Source organism: Aptenodytes forsteri, unplaced genomic scaffold (genome assembly GCF_000699145.1).
Source record: "Aptenodytes forsteri isolate BGI_AS27 unplaced genomic scaffold, ASM69914v1 Scaffold273, whole genome shotgun sequence".
In the NCBI taxonomy this organism is placed as follows: domain Eukaryota; kingdom Metazoa; phylum Chordata; class Aves; order Sphenisciformes; family Spheniscidae; genus Aptenodytes; species Aptenodytes forsteri.
The window spans coordinates 1,927,252-1,942,629 of NW_008795041.1; the positions used below are offsets into that span (position 1 = coordinate 1,927,252).

A 15,378-nucleotide genomic window follows, 5' to 3' on the forward strand; every position below is an offset into this window, starting at 1 on the left:
CAGCCTACCTCTGTTTTCATTTTAAATGGCCACGGAGCCATTTCCCTGCAGGACACACATATTCCCCCTGAAGCAGCTCGGAGCAGCCACAGAAACTGGTTTCCAGTGGACAGATTCAAGGCGCAGGCACTAACCTGGGACCTGTCTGAAGGGAGGCTTCCAGGCAGCCCAACCCTAACTACATGTGACAAGTGCGACTTCAAATTAAAAAAAAAAAGAAGAAAAAAAAAAAAAAAGAAAAAGGAAAAGGGGGGGGGGGGGAAGAGAGAAACATCAAAGCCTTCCATAAACTCACGCTGCGCTGGAAGGGTGGCAATTATGCCGTTCTTAACTCTGAGGCTATTTGCAAGGGAAAGGATCGGGAGACTCGGAAAGGGTGCTCGAGTGGAAGAGGTTTATCTTGCTCCATTCAGAGGAAAAGATTACAGGCATAAAACTGTCTGTCACCTTGGAGAAGCCGGAGTCTTGAGATTTTGCCTCCAAAGCCTTGGGGATGCAGGGAAGGAAGCTGTTTTGTTCAGATTAAAGACAGACACAGCTTCCTGAGAGAGGCTATCCCTCTCAAATTAGTGGATATTGTAAGACATTTGTCTCTACTGGCGTTAGCCCCGCACTGACTAGGTGCAAATGAGATGAGAATCAGGATAAACGCGTATTAGAAATACATCCTATTCCTGTAATTTCCATTTCCCTGGACGTTTCACACTGTGCATTAGCGATTCACAATGATGTACATTTACACACAGCAGGAGAAAACTTAACGAATTCCATCACTTCCCGTATTTGGGAGACTTTACGCCTGAGATGCAGCTCCCTCGTTTTATTATGCCTTTTCATCTCCAGAGAGTAATCTGTTTGTCCCTTGGCAGAACTGTGTAATTCTTGCTAATTTAATATGAATTACATTTACGCACTTTGGGCAGAAAAAGCCTCCTTATTTTTTACTTCTCGCACACTCTCTTAAAACCAGGCCAAAGGCCACCTACCTGTCCCCCGCAGGTAGGCATGCACGTAGCATGACGACTAGCGTAAAATGCTGAGGTAGGGCACGGCACACATACATGCAGCAACTAAATGAGAGGTTCGTGACAGGGAAATGGGGAGAAAGAGCTCCTGAGCCTTCCCTCCCGCGTGAGGCATCGCTTATTGCATCGCGCAGCCTGTGCTAGGCAGGAAATCATGCAAATAAATAATTATGGCTTTTGTTAGGTACGTCATGGTGCCATAGGCCCCGCTTGGAGCACTGTCATAAAAAAAGTGGCAGATTCCTGTGGCTACGTCTTTCTCCAAGATACTACCAGTAGCTCCGAATGATTTCTGGAAAGAGACAAGCAAAGAAGTAGGGAAAGTTAGGCGTGCATGCTTATTTATTGGAAAAACCCCGCCGCATTATGATTTTGCATTTGTGCTGAATACTGAAAGCAATCCTCCTTTCCCTCATGAAAACTTTAATCAGGATTATTATAGGAGCCACATGACTTAGTTGGATCCGTGTAAGTAAATGAGGAACATATAACTTCGCGGATTGTTGTCCTTTGCGGGGGGGCGGGTGGGATTACTCAAATATTGGTAATTCTAATGCCTTGATAAAGCAAAAACTTCACTTCAATCTACCCACTTACTTCAGAGCTCGTTAGCCACTACAATTTTATTCCCTTTAAATCTCCCACAATTCTTAAATTAGTTTTCCAAATATATTTCCAGAAGATACTTAAGTGATTTGGTCTGTCTTTGTAGGGGAAAGAATAAGGATAAGATCAAGCTCACCACACATATGAAAAAAGGAGCAGGGGACAATTTTCAAATGCGGAGGCTTCCCACCGCTGCCCTTTGAACTCACCAGCTCCTGCAGAAACAGGTCATTGGCCACGTGCACGATTCGATCCACGTGGATGATGCCCCCGATGCTGTTCACCTCGATGTCAGAGAGGAACGTGAGAACGAGAATAGCTTCCACCAAGAGCTGCCTGTACTCGGGCTGGGGTACGTGGTTCAGCACCGACTCCACGTGCACAGCAAACTTGATTTCGCACGGGGTCATCTGGCAAGTTTGAGTGGAAATGGAAAGAAAAACTAACAAATCCAAAAGACTAGTTCCCCTCATCCTGCAAGCACTTAAACATATGCTCCTCTCTGCGCATGGGGTAGACTGGCTGAAGCGAACAAAATGTTTGTGCGGCTTTAGCACTTACAGAAACTTTTTGTGTTGCTAGGCCCTGATCCTGCAAACAGTTACGCAACTCCCAGAAGACTGCTCCAGCCCTGCAACCCATCGCACACACATTTTAGTTACATGCAGGACTGCTGATGCTTAGCTGGCAAATCACCTCTTTGCTCCTCGTGCTGCGGGCTCACGCACTCTGCCTTCTAAGTATCTTCCTGGCATCACAGGTTAGTCGCACAGCCAAAATTACTGTCGCGTTTTAGAAATAACCACCCGCTTAGAGTGAATGCTTTTCCACACAGAGATAAAGCTATATTGTTTGTAGAGCAGCCTAATTTGCACTGGCATAGCTGTATGGATGTTACGTGAGAGGCTGCTGCCTTAGGAGGTTTGTGCTTATTTCATTTGATTCTTTTAAATAGCAAAATTAGATACTGTCTAGGTCTGACAGGCTGAAAATATATAAGCCTATTTATCTACAGAATAGGAAAAAATAAAGCTCTCCACTCTGCAAAAACAGGTTTAAATTTGGCAGAAAATTCCAGCCCCTCTTTTCAGCTGTTACCACCGTCCCTCAGAAGGAAAGGAAGCCAGAGACAAATCTGAGGGAACCAGACAGGACAACAGTCTCAGGCACACAAGCACCTCTCTTGCGCCGATGGATTACTGTTCACAGGAGTTTGTTTCATAGACGTGAATTCAAAACTTGCCAGAGCGCCTAAAGACAGAGTGGCAATCCAACTCAGGAAAAAAATGTAAGGAAAGGTTATGGATTTAAAGAGTCAAAGCTTTGGTTAGAAACAATCATCCTTAACTGGTATTTACTTTTGAGACTGTGATGCCAAAATACACTGGCTGCTGTTGCAGCATATTAAAAAAAAGAAGCGGCAAGTAACGTGCCTGCTTCATTCCAACAAAGCTGTGCTCTCTTCTCGCCCTGCCCGAAGGACTGCCATCAGCCACCCTCTTTCAGGCACTGCTCCGTGGGCGCACGGGGTCAGGGAAGGTGTGCAGAGGGCAGGCTCGGCAAAGGGGAAAACCTACCACAAACCTGCTCCCAGGCCTGCCTGGCAGGAACTCATCTGCACAGCCCCGGGGAAGCTGGCAGAAGTGCTGGGGCAAGGTCCAGATCTTCTAACCTTCTTAAAACCGAGGATCTGCAACAGCAGCCCCGCTGCATCTTATACAGTCAAACCAAACATTCAGTCACGGGGCTACGAAATCACTGGCATTTTACTGTACCTCTCTGGTGGTTGAAGAAGGAAGGACATACCCATCAATGGACAGACCATGGCACTGAAACAACAACATTTTGACAATGAACAGAAATTACAGTTCTTGCAAGCAAATCTGAGCGTTCTCTGATACTGGCCAATATGTAACAACCCTCAGTTAAAAAAAAAAACAAACAAAACACAAAAACCCACACAAACCCCCAAACAACAACAACAAAACCTGTTAAAACTATTATTTCACCTTTGCTGAAGAAGTTACTATGTAACCTGGCAAACATTAGAAATAGCCTGACATGACACGTAGAGAGCGTGCTGTGTTCCAGTCCAGCTACTGAAGGGGAGGAAAATACTTCAGAGAGCCACTACAGCAAGAGGCGCACAAAGGAGAAAAACAAATCAATGAGAACATTCTGTGGGAAAGGATGTATAAATAAAAGATAATGCAAAAGCATGACAACAGACCACGAAAGTGAGAACCTTTATTTTTCATTTTCACTAAAACAACATTTAGTTAAGTGTTTCAGGTCCAGGGCACCACAACTCAAGGATGTCAACATGTAAACACAAAACCCACACAAACCCCCAAACAACAACAACAAAACCTGTTAAAACTATTATTTCACCTTTGCTGAAGAAGTTACTATGTAACCTGGCAAACATTAGAAATAGCCTGACATGACACGTAGAGAGCGTGCTGTGTTCCAGTCCAGCTACTGAAGGGGAGGAAAATACTTCAGAGAGCCACTACAGCAAGAGGCGCACAAAGGAGAAAAACAAATCAATGAGAACATTCTGTGGGAAAGGATGTATAAATAAAAGATAATGCAAAAGCATGACAACAGACCACGAAAGTGAGAACCTTTATTTTTCATTTTCACTAAAACAACATTTAGTTAAGTGTTTCAGGTCCAGGGCACCACAACTCAAAGGATGTCAACATGTTGTGGTGCTTGGGCATGGGCCACCAATGATGGGGGAGAGATGGTGTTAGAAATACCAAGCGGTGCGCAAGAGAAGAGTGACAAAACCTAAATGGTGAGAAGGCAGGCTAAGGAATGACATTTCTGGGTACTTGAGGTACAAAAACGCATGAAGAAGAAGAAAGAGCTTTTATGAATAGTCCAAAGAGAGTTTAAGAATGAAATATTGAAGACAACTTAAATAAGCACAATTGATTTTAATAGCCAGAAAACCATTCCAATGCTCCCAGCTATTACGTTAGGTCAGGACAGAAATGATGCTCACTCTACTGAAAGATCCCATTAGTAAATAGCCACGAGGTCATATATGACTCATCTTGGCCGACATCAACACTAACAGCTTTAGCGTAAGTGATTTTAGAAGGACAACCAAAATCAACCTGAGCTGGTGATGCACATTTTTCCCAACTGTGTAGGCGTGAACAGCTCAGTGCTGCAAGGTGCCAAATGCTGGCTTTCATTCAACAAAGCAGAAGAACGGGTGCATAATCACTTTGAAATGAGTAAGAATTCATAATTCCCCTCTCTTCCTTCCTGGAGAGCTGCTTCAAGACATTTCCATACACCCTGAGCTCCAAGGTGCTGGCAAGGATTACTTTTCACTTAAAAACAAACAAAAAAATGTTAAGAATGCCATACAGCTCAGAAGAGCCAGCAAGAGATCTCAAGGCATTTTGGAAGAGTCAGTGCAGTTTCCTACTTCATTCCTTGCATCCTTTCTGAACTGGAGCGCATGAACTGCCCTGCATTGCAGCGTCCCTCAGCGGCACTGACCACAACTCACATTAGGCCATGGGTGATGCAAAACAGATGGTGGTGGAACAGAATCGTTCAGCCAAAATTCAGCGCCAGCGGTTTCAGAGAAAAATACACTTTCAAACAAACACGTGAACTTGTGTTAACGGAGCCCTTTTATGTTCAAGAGACATGCTTCTACTAAAGACTCTAGTTTCCACCGGTCTTCCAGCTGAAGACCAACTTCAACTCCCGGCAACACGCCGCCTCTTGACCACCACCTCCCCAAGTTACCGTACAGTTTGCTTCCTTCCAGCCCTCCCTGGCTGTCAACTTACCTTCTGAAGGATTTTCCACACTTTCTCATAAAAGCCAACAGGAACTCTGTTAATAGCACCATCAAGCCTCCTTCTGCGCAGCCACTGCCCTTTTCGGTCACCCCAGCTCGTCTCTCCTTTGGAGCCAGTAGGAGAAGTACTAGTGGGAGACGATGGAGTACTGCCCCTCTGTAAGAAACGTTAAAGCCTTGGTTATTTGCTTTCTACCACCCCAAGCACTACTCCTGGTGAATACATCATTCTGTTACAATGCCACCTCAGAACCAGGGAAAAAACACAGGCCGTGATATCATGCAAGATGACGAGGCAGGATTGATCCCTTTCTCTCCCCTTCACAAGCTTCGCTTCTCCAGTACTTCAATCATTTCTCAACAAAACAGGCAAGCAGTTCAACAAGGCACAACCCAGTAAACTTCACTGCTTCGTTCAACACAAGGCATGACTATTTTAACAAGCATGAGTTGGCTGCCAGGGCAGTGTCACTGGTGTGCAAGATGGTAGGATTTGCAGGTAGGTCTGACTTGGACTTGGGGCTCGGGGTCGTAAGAGAACCAAAAGGTCCATGAGTCCAGCAAGAGAGGTCCTCCATGCAAAAAGCTCCATTAAAGCAAGTAGATGAAAAATTGACTTCATGTGGTCACGTAATCATCATGCCTGCCTCTCTGTAAGTATCAGTCTTGTTTCCTTTATTGTCACTATTGCTCTATTATTTTACTCTACCAGACTTGGAGACTAAATTAGGCAGCAAATCATCTTCAAAGGTGTGGCACTACCACTAAATTCTTGTTCCCATTTCCACACATGCAGTCTGCCTACTCTTTGCACTCCCAGAGACCGTTTCTCTTCTGTTTCCTCACTCCTTTTTGCGCCTATTACTTTCAGCCCAGAAAGGACTTCACTGAGAGCCCCATCTCAAATCCCATCATCTCTGAGTAAGGAACTGCCTGAGCAAAGTACTGGGGAAGGTGGGAAATAAGAACGAAAACTGTACGTTTGCAAAGGATAGGCTCACTGACTCTACACAGCCAAGCACTGCAAAAAGACCAGCAAATGCAAACAAAGTCCATATTCGCTCCTGTTGGTGTCAGTGAGGCATAGGTGGTGTTCCCTTGATGGCTTGATGCATGCTATTCCTTTCCACTGCACACTGAGACGGAAAGAACTTCCTCCACCCTGTTGCGCAGAGCTAAGGGATGCAGGAGATCAGCAGGAGGGTGGGTGCCAAAGTAGAGAAATCCATCTGCATACAACACTTAATCTGTCTACTCAGGTGGTTTGGAGAAGCAAAGATCTCACTGAACAATTCTGTGCACTTGAATCAAACACACAGTTGAAGCCTGCCTTTCTGGTACGTGGGAAGAGAGAGGCAACAGCAACCTGGCAGTTGTCTCGCCAGGCCACAGGGCTAGTGGTGCTCTGCAGTTGTGTATTTAGGACACTTGGGAGGTGTGCCATCGACAGCAAGTCTGCAGACGCAGAGAACCATGAATCACAACCACCAGTTTAAAGTGCACTCATAGCTGCAAGCTTTCTGTCTCTTCATGACAGATCTGGAGCCTCAGACTTACTTTAAATTGTTGAAGTTTCTGTTGGTAAAATATTTAAACAATTATCTTCCTTCTTAACAGCGAGAGCTTAAGAAGAGCTACAGTTCTCTGCCTTGAAAGAAGATGACTGCCTGAGGAGACACCCATGCCCATAAAAACCCTGTCTCAGCAACCTGAAGCTGTTTGGGGTTCATTAATGTCCATAGACTGCCAGCATTTATCAACACTACATTACTTTTAAATACTGATGACACCTGTAGCATAATCCACCATCAGGTAGCTAAATCTGCTATAGTGCTTTATCTGCTACAACTGCTTAAGCTTCAGAATAACTAAGTGGATCTAAACGCGAGACTCAACTTCTATTAAAAGATTACTAATGAGAATTGGTTCCCAATGAAGATGAACAAAACAAAAAGATAGGGTTTGAAAGCAAGTTTTTATGCAGGAGAAGCCACAGGAGGTGTCTAGAGCTAAGATCCTTGCACACACACACACACACACAGGGTGAAGAGCAGGTGCAGAGCTGCAGACAGTGTTTTACCGTAGAAGCGAACATGATGCTGGACATGGAGTGGCCCTCATGAAAGAATTACAAAACAAAATCAGACACCAACACGTCAGCCAGCCAGCCATGACGGAACAGGATGCAAACAAGGTTAAGTAAAGTAACCCGTCCATGCAAAGACAAGAAACATGGAATAAGCTCAGATACTCAGGCAAAAACTGCGACAGCCCCTGGACTCTTGCAGTGCTGCACTTCAGTTGACTTCGGGGCAGCTGCTGCCGATTCCCAGGGTCACGACGAGGCAGACCCTGCCGTGCCAGGAGCCTCCTTGGTTGCGGTGCAGCCACGAGCTTCCCATGCCATCCACTGAGCTCCAAGCATGGCCAACACAAACTGCCACAGTTTAAGATGCATGCAAAAGCTTCCCTGTGACTCAGCGCTGGGAAAAAACCCCAAGCTCCCCACTTCCACTCCCCATTCGTTGCAACATCAGCAGCTTCTCCTTGCACGAGAAGGCCACCTCGCTGCAGAAAGTCTGCGGGCTGCCAACTGGGTGGGCAGCGCTAAACAAACAGCAGCAAGGCAAAATTTTTGCTGAAATGTGGATGTACCACCTCGGACTTACAGCACTTTTCTGTAACTGTCCACCCCAAGCCATGCCTCCTAATTAAGTGTTAATGGTTCAGAGCCAGGCAAATGCTTGATGTTCAGACTCAAGAAACGACGGCAGCAAAAGAGCTGCAGTCAACTCAACACCTGAGCTCTGGTGCAGAGATGTTAGTGCAAGTACTTGAAATGTTCCTTGTAACACAAATATAATCCCCCTCTCCCCCCCACCAAAATGACATTAAATTAGTATCTAGTGAATTATTCAGAGAATGCAGTGAGATGTAGCAGGAAGCAGCGTGAATGGCAAGGTGCAGGGAACAAAAATAAAACCAGCCAACTCCTCCTCTGTGCAAAATACCAAGTTTCCGTCTAATGCAAAAGCAACGCAGGAAATACATTTCCAACCTCAGCAAAGGTCCAAGTGTTTCAGCTCAGGCCCACCTCTGTATTTAAAACAAAATAATGCTGCCACCTAGTGCCTAGTCCCTCTTCCTTCCTGGAAAGGCCCTGAAGTCCCACACCCGCCATACGACTGCGAGCCCTGCTCAGTCTGAACACCCAAAGTCACTTCAGAGTTGGTGGAAAGCAGCTAGCAGCACCTTCACAGCCACAGCCGTACCACGAGGCTCGGCCATGACCATGCTTAGGCAGTGGTATGGCACAAACAAGGCGACCAGGTCTTGTGAGACACCGTGCGTTTCACAGGTGCCTTTGCTTCCCTGCCTGATCATGTCCTATGAAGAATCATTAACTGAACTTTATTGTCGCCATCAAACGCTCCACGTCAAGACCATGCAGAAATGCCGCTCCTTTCTGAAGGCTTATCGAGCAAATCTGTTTCACACAATCAAAGGAAAACATCACATACTTCCTCAGAAGCTTACAGAAATGGCCTCAGATTAAACGAATCAGGCTTGATAAGCTCTCAGAAGAGAGGGTCTTTCAAAAATATGTTTCTAATATAGAATCGCAGCATGGTTTGGGTTGGAAGGGACATTTACAGATCATCTAGTCCAACCCCCCTGCCGTGGGCAGGGACATCTTTCACTAGATGAGGTTGCTCAAAGCCCTGTCCAACCTGACCTTGAACACTTCCAATGATGGGGCATCCACACCACCTCTGGGCAACCTGTTCCAGTGGCTCACCACCCTCTTCGTAAAAAATTTCTTCCTTATGTCCAATCCAAAACTACCCTCTTTCATTTTAAATCCATTGCCCCTTGTCCTGTCATAACAGGCCTCGGCAAAAAGTCTCTCTCCACCTTTCTTATAAGCTGCCTTTGTATACTGAAAGACCACAATAAGGTGTCCCTGGAGCCTTCTCTTCTCCAGGCTGAACAATATGATGGCATTCATTCTTATAAATGTATTTTACTTGATCACTACCTTCCTATTTATCTAGTGCAAAAGAAAATTACTAATAGAAACATAAAAAAAAAGAGAAATCAAAAACACTCATAACAAAACAATCAGTCACATTCATTCAGAATATTTTGGAGGTATTTTCTATGGTATTACTTCATATGTTCAGTTGCTGTGTACTTTAAAGTATGGAACTTAAGTATATATATATTCTAGCAGTAATCATCCTCCATTCCTGAAGAAACAAAACAGGAAGAAAATAAACCAAGATTTCTTTTCCAAGTGTATCTTTTCCAAAAGGCATGTGGACCACATTAGCAACTTGTACAGAGTATAAAAATGAACACTGTTTGCATGAAAGCTTCACTTTGCACATCTGACCTTTCCTTCACTGAAAATGATTAAAGAGCTGTTTTACAGTTGATGCCATGAATGCATTAGTTTGTTCAAGTTCTTCTATATTCAGCATGTAAAACAAGAACAAAAAAGGAAGTATATTTTTGGAGGAAACATCCCTTTACTGCTTTCTATTTAGCGATCAGCTTTAAATCAAAGGATCCTTGGGAACTTCTGTCATTTACCAAGAATCTGTTTGGCAATAAAAACGGTCTCCTAAAATTAACACACAAAAATCCAACATAACACAGTACCAGAACAGCTGCATTTTCTGATAAGCGTTGACAGAAACCCCTCACCTGCTTCATCTCACTCTTCAATTTAGTAATACCACTTCTTTCTGTTTTGGTTGCTCCAGAATGCCCCATTTCATGAATAGAAATCGCAGGGCTAGACGAAGAGGAATCTACAGGTCGCACTAAAAGAAGCAAACAGACATTTTTAAAATTCTAGGGGGTAGAAAAACAGATGAATTTTTATCTGGAAGTTAAAGATAAAAGCATATCCTTTCACAAGTGTACAATGCTCTTGGTGACAGCATCCTTTCAAATCATGTCAATAGTTCAAACCTGATTACATCAAGTCAGGGGCCTAGATCCATACTTGGATACTGGGACCTGATTTTCCAAAACACTGAGCAATCATAGCTTCAAAAGACATCAGAGTTGCAATGAGTCTGTGAGGGCTCATGAGCTGAGCCACAAAAATATGGCCCGGGAGAAAGCCGAAGTGCCAGTCAGGAATACCTGGGCATCACAGACATGCTCCTTGAAGGCATGTTAGACATGCCCTTTTTATGGTCTTCGTTCGGTCATATAAAATTTCTTCATTTTCAAAGTTGGCCTTCGTATCACTGAAAACCTGATACAATCTTATGGAAGTTGTCCTGCACTGAAATCATAGGTGTTTTGTTTATTCCACAACAGACATACACAGGTACTGGCCACTCATGATTAACACATCACCTATACCTCTATTTTACGTACCAAGAGGTAGATTCCTACTTCTAAGACAATCTAACTTTGTATTTATAGTTCTCACTTAACAATATACAAGTACCCAAGTGGACAACTTACAGCTTCTTTCCACACCAAACTCTTTTCCACTGAGAATATGGTGTAGGAGATTTTTCATATCAAAGGGACTTAGATTCATCAAACTCTCTGAAGCTTCTTCACCTAGTTGAAACAGAACAAAAAGAAAAAAAAAAAAAGACAAACATCACTATAGGTTGCTTTATAGGTTGTTTTCCTAAGTGAACTGCTGACTGAATGAAGTTCAGTCACATTTCCCTTGTGGCTAGCACTTCCTTTAAAAAAATTAATATGTAGAGTCACATTTCAAAGAAAATAAATTGCAAGACGAAACAACAAACACTGCATGGAAACAACGCTATTTGCATTAGTGAATACTACGCTGCATCTTGTGTGAAATCTCACTGAAGCTGATGATGAGAAAGCAGTTGCTCCTTTGTAGAGCAAGATCGCTTGGAAAGGTGTTACAGCCATCTCCCAGAAGCAGATGACATGCAGATATAAATTAGAGAGCCAGAGTTATAAAGAAATGCATGCATGTGGAAGGCTTGTGTTTTATTTGATTGTAGGTGAGAGAGAGAAAAAGTACATGCATACACATGAGCACACGTGTGTGCACAGACAAGTCTCCCACAGGAGAACATGGAAAAGGCAACAATGAAGCTGAGGGCAGTGTACAAAGCAGCTGGCTTTTAAGGCTAAGGAATAACAAAAGCGATCCCAGGAAAGAGAGGCTTTGCACTATGAAAAAAGCAGCTTCCGCTATTCAGCTACAGGTTTGGGGGAAACAGGGCTTTCTGTACACTCTTCATATAGAAACAGAATTATCCCAGAAAATTACTTGGCTCCTTTTGTCAACTTCTCCTAAGGGAGAAACCTGCCACCCTCCCAGTGGCAGCTAGCCACTCAAATTCGAGCGAGCAGCAGCGTCCAAAGTGGGTTCCATCTAACCAACTCCCAGGGACCCGCACTTCACTCCAGGAGGGAGAAAACCGGGGAGACCAGAAAATATGCTTCCACAAAGTTATCCCTTCAGGGTGTGCTAGGGCATTAGAAATGGTAACAAGAGCTGAGCCACAAAAATATGGCGCAGATCATGCTCGTAAGCGTCAGCATTTGACTATATATTTGTCACATTAACTTGATTACTTTTCACGACTGAAGTGGGTTCCATCTAACCAACTCCCAGGGACCCGCACTTCACTCCAGGAGGGAGAAAACCGGGGAGACCAGAAAATATGCTTCCACAAAGTTATCCCCCTTCAGGGTGTGCTAGGGCATTAGAAATGGTAACAAGAGCTGAGCCACAAAAATATGGCCCAGATCATGCTCGTAAGCGTCAGCATTTGACTATATATTTGTCACATTAACTTGATTACTTTTCACGACTGCTCCTTCTTAGACTTCTGATCCCTTTAAATGTGCAAAACTCTTCCATGATTTTCAGATCTCTCTTCAATCGTGATTCCTCTCTAGTTTCACTTTTCTCTTCCAAAATGAGTTTGAAAATATTTTTGCCTTGCACCACTTGTTTGTTATTTAATTATTGGGTTTTTGTAGGGTATATGCAACATCTTGGGAGCCCATAAGAATTTTTTTTTACTGACCTCCTGGCAAAATAACATATTACTAGCTGAAATCTAAACAGCAAATATTTTTCAGGTAAGCACATTCAAGGGGAGAAGGCTTACACATAAAAGGAAGAAGATCAGAAGTTACTTTGAATAAAAACTACCAGAAGTATGAATTAAGGCTCAAATATTCAGAATATACCTAGGGTCCTAATTCTCATTGACATGAGTGGCATTGGGTCCCTAAATACACACACGTGTGCGATTTGATGACCCAGACCTCAAACACCTACTGAAAGTCAGGGGACTTAAGTATTTAATATCCACTTCAGTTTGAATAACTGGGGGATGGAGGGGCAGGAATCTTTCATTAAGTCAAAAAGAGAAGTTATTTTCAAAGTTTGTAACTGCACATGCTGGTTGAAGAAGTTAATAAAAGGATTTAACATACAAATGAAAAACCAACCACTGAGGTGAAGCAGAAATAACACCCTAAGTACCCTTATGTTAAAATTGCTCTTACCTGAGCATTTTAGACTCCGAGCCAGCTCAGTGGCCATCACCTGAATTATCAGACCAATACGGAGCCTGAGCATCTCCACAAAAAGACTAGGCTGTGACCGGACATACATCGCCAAGTACATAATTATTTCCTGTAAGGACAAATCCATAAGGGCACCCATTCAGAGTGGGTCCTCTCGGCTCTCCCAGTCACAAAGCAAACGCTGGCGCCACACTGGGCACAGCTCGAAGAACCCTGTCTACACATGCTGCATACCTGTGTCAGGACTGCAATACTGATGTCTTGGCCGCTGGCTTCATAAATAAGATCTGTGAGCTGCTCAGGTGGCAGTGGGCTGCAAGAAGGCAAACCACAATTAGCAGTGACTCAGACACTTGCTATTAACCTCTTGAACAAGCACTGGAACCAAGTCACCCAGAAACCATCTTTGCACCGCAAAGGTGCCTACGATTCTGCCTGGGTGGCTGCAATTCCTTCTGAAGGTGAGGAGTAAGTTTTAAAACAAGATAATAGCAGCAGAACGGTACCGGCAGGAAGATGAAGGACAGGCTGCTTCTGTAACTGAGGCAGAGCTCCAACTTACGTGGTAATAATTTTCTCGCGGGGTTCTGGTGGCAGGCCAACTGTAAGTTGCTTGTGGTGCGACAGGAGGTCTGTGCATGCCTATCACAATGCGACAGAAAGCAAGAGACCTTTCTCTGAGTCATGTAGAAGTGATACAGCTTTTAATTCCCAAAAATGAAGCATTTCTTTAGCAATTTTTAAATGCATTTCTATTAATTACCAGACATGCAGATCCAGCAGAATGCTGTTAACTAGTTGCCAAAGATCCCCTGAGGTCAACAAGGCTATGAGAGTCTGCCCAGGCTGAAAGCCTGCTTCCCTGCTCAGTGAAATCAGCAGCATAATGATTAGGGACTCCAGTGGGGCTGGCAGATCAATAAAGGACTTTATCATAAGATAAACATTTGTTCTTTATTTAAGACAAAAAACTATTTTTAATCAATGAAAAACTTGGCAGTATTAGCTAAAAAAAAAAATCCTGCATACTAATATATCTCTTAAAACAAACAAACACCGAACGTATTGCATCACATTCCTGAATTAGGCACCCTGATACATTCTGAAATAGGTGCTTCCCCCAGCACCACAGTGTTTATTCTTTTATATCAACCTCCTTTAAAAGTGGGTGTTTAGTTTACCTGTTTTAGCATCCCGAATCAAAGACCTCACGGAACAATGTTCCTCTGATTTTGAAGAGTCTGTTTTCCCTCCCTTAACGTGGAACAAAACATACCATCTCTACTCTCTTCCTCCCCAGTTCTTTGTCAGTATCTTCTCAACTGAACACACACGGCTTTCTGTGAGCATGTCTGTACTGCTTGTCCATCATGTCTTGAGGATGGAAAAGGTTATGTGCTTAATGAAGTACCGTGCAGGGCGATTATCACAAGTTGCTCCCTGCAGATATGACTGTCACTAAAATAGGGCATCCTAGGTGTGACAGTCAAAGCTTTGAAAATGGCCAGGAATTAGAGAAAGAGCTCTTCAGAAATATACAGGGATAAGTAGGAAATTAAACAAATACTTTAGAGTACTTGAGAGGAAACTTTTTTGTAATGTTCAAAATCAAATATGTACCCTTACTGTGGATCTTTCTTGTTACCATTTAATAGTCCCAGATACTTTAATGCCTCTGAACAGCCACATCCACGCACACGGCAGACTGTCTGCCTAATGGGAAAGGAATCGGCAGAACATGTTTTCGGTGCTCCAAAAGTGTCCATGCTATCACAATAGCAATAGACAATTACCAATGACAACTACAGCTTTCAAAGCACACAACTAAGCATCTCTGATTAACAGAGATGAAATGAAGCCTTCAAAATCATTTACAGTGTGACATTCTCAGTCCATGCCAACATTAGCACAGTTCACAGTACAGATCATAGAATCATAGAATCATTGAGGTTGGAAAAGACCTCTAAGATCATCGAGTCCAACCGTCAACCCAACACCACCATGCCCACTAAACCATGTCCCTAAGCGCCGCATCTACACGTCTTTTAAACACCTCCAGTGATGGTGAATAAACCACTTCCCTGGGCAGACTGTTCCAATGTTTCACCACTCTTTCAGTAAAGAAATTTTTCCTCACGTCCAATCTAAACCTCCCTTGGCGCAACTTGAGGCCATTTCCTCTCATCCTATCACTAGTTACTTGGGAGAAGAGACCAACACCCACCTCGCTACAGCCTCCTTTCAGGTAGTTGTAGAGAGCGATGAGGTCTCCCCTCAGCCTCCTTTTCTCCAGGCTAAACAACCCCAGTTCCCTCAGCCGCTCCTCATAAGACTTGTTCTCCAGACACCTCACCA

General features: G+C 43.7%; 1 protein-coding gene across 2 annotated transcripts in view; it reads right to left on the reverse strand.

The window, feature by feature from the left end:
- Positions 1-15,378, reverse strand: part of PHKA2 (phosphorylase kinase regulatory subunit alpha 2) — a 43,304-nt gene that overhangs the window by 98 nt on the left and 27,828 nt on the right. Inside the window, exons 22-30 of one of the 2 annotated variants that reach the window (XM_019471437.1) lie at positions 13,586-13,665; positions 13,258-13,336; positions 13,003-13,132; positions 10,951-11,052; positions 10,174-10,292; positions 5,453-5,620; positions 3,407-3,460; positions 1,841-2,041; positions 9-1,317 (exon numbers count right to left, since the gene is read on the reverse strand). In XM_019471437.1, coding sequence (XP_019326982.1) covers positions 1,144-1,317; positions 1,841-2,041; positions 3,407-3,460; positions 5,453-5,620; positions 10,174-10,292; positions 10,951-11,052; positions 13,003-13,132; positions 13,258-13,336; positions 13,586-13,665 — 1,107 coding nt within the window. In that variant the 3' untranslated portion in view covers positions 9-1,143. Of the gene's footprint in view, positions 1-8; positions 1,318-1,840; positions 2,042-3,406; positions 3,461-5,452; positions 5,621-10,173; positions 10,293-10,950; positions 11,053-13,002; positions 13,133-13,257; positions 13,337-13,585; positions 13,666-15,378 lie in introns of those variants that run through there. The other variant, XM_009276887.2, reaches the window with a different exon arrangement.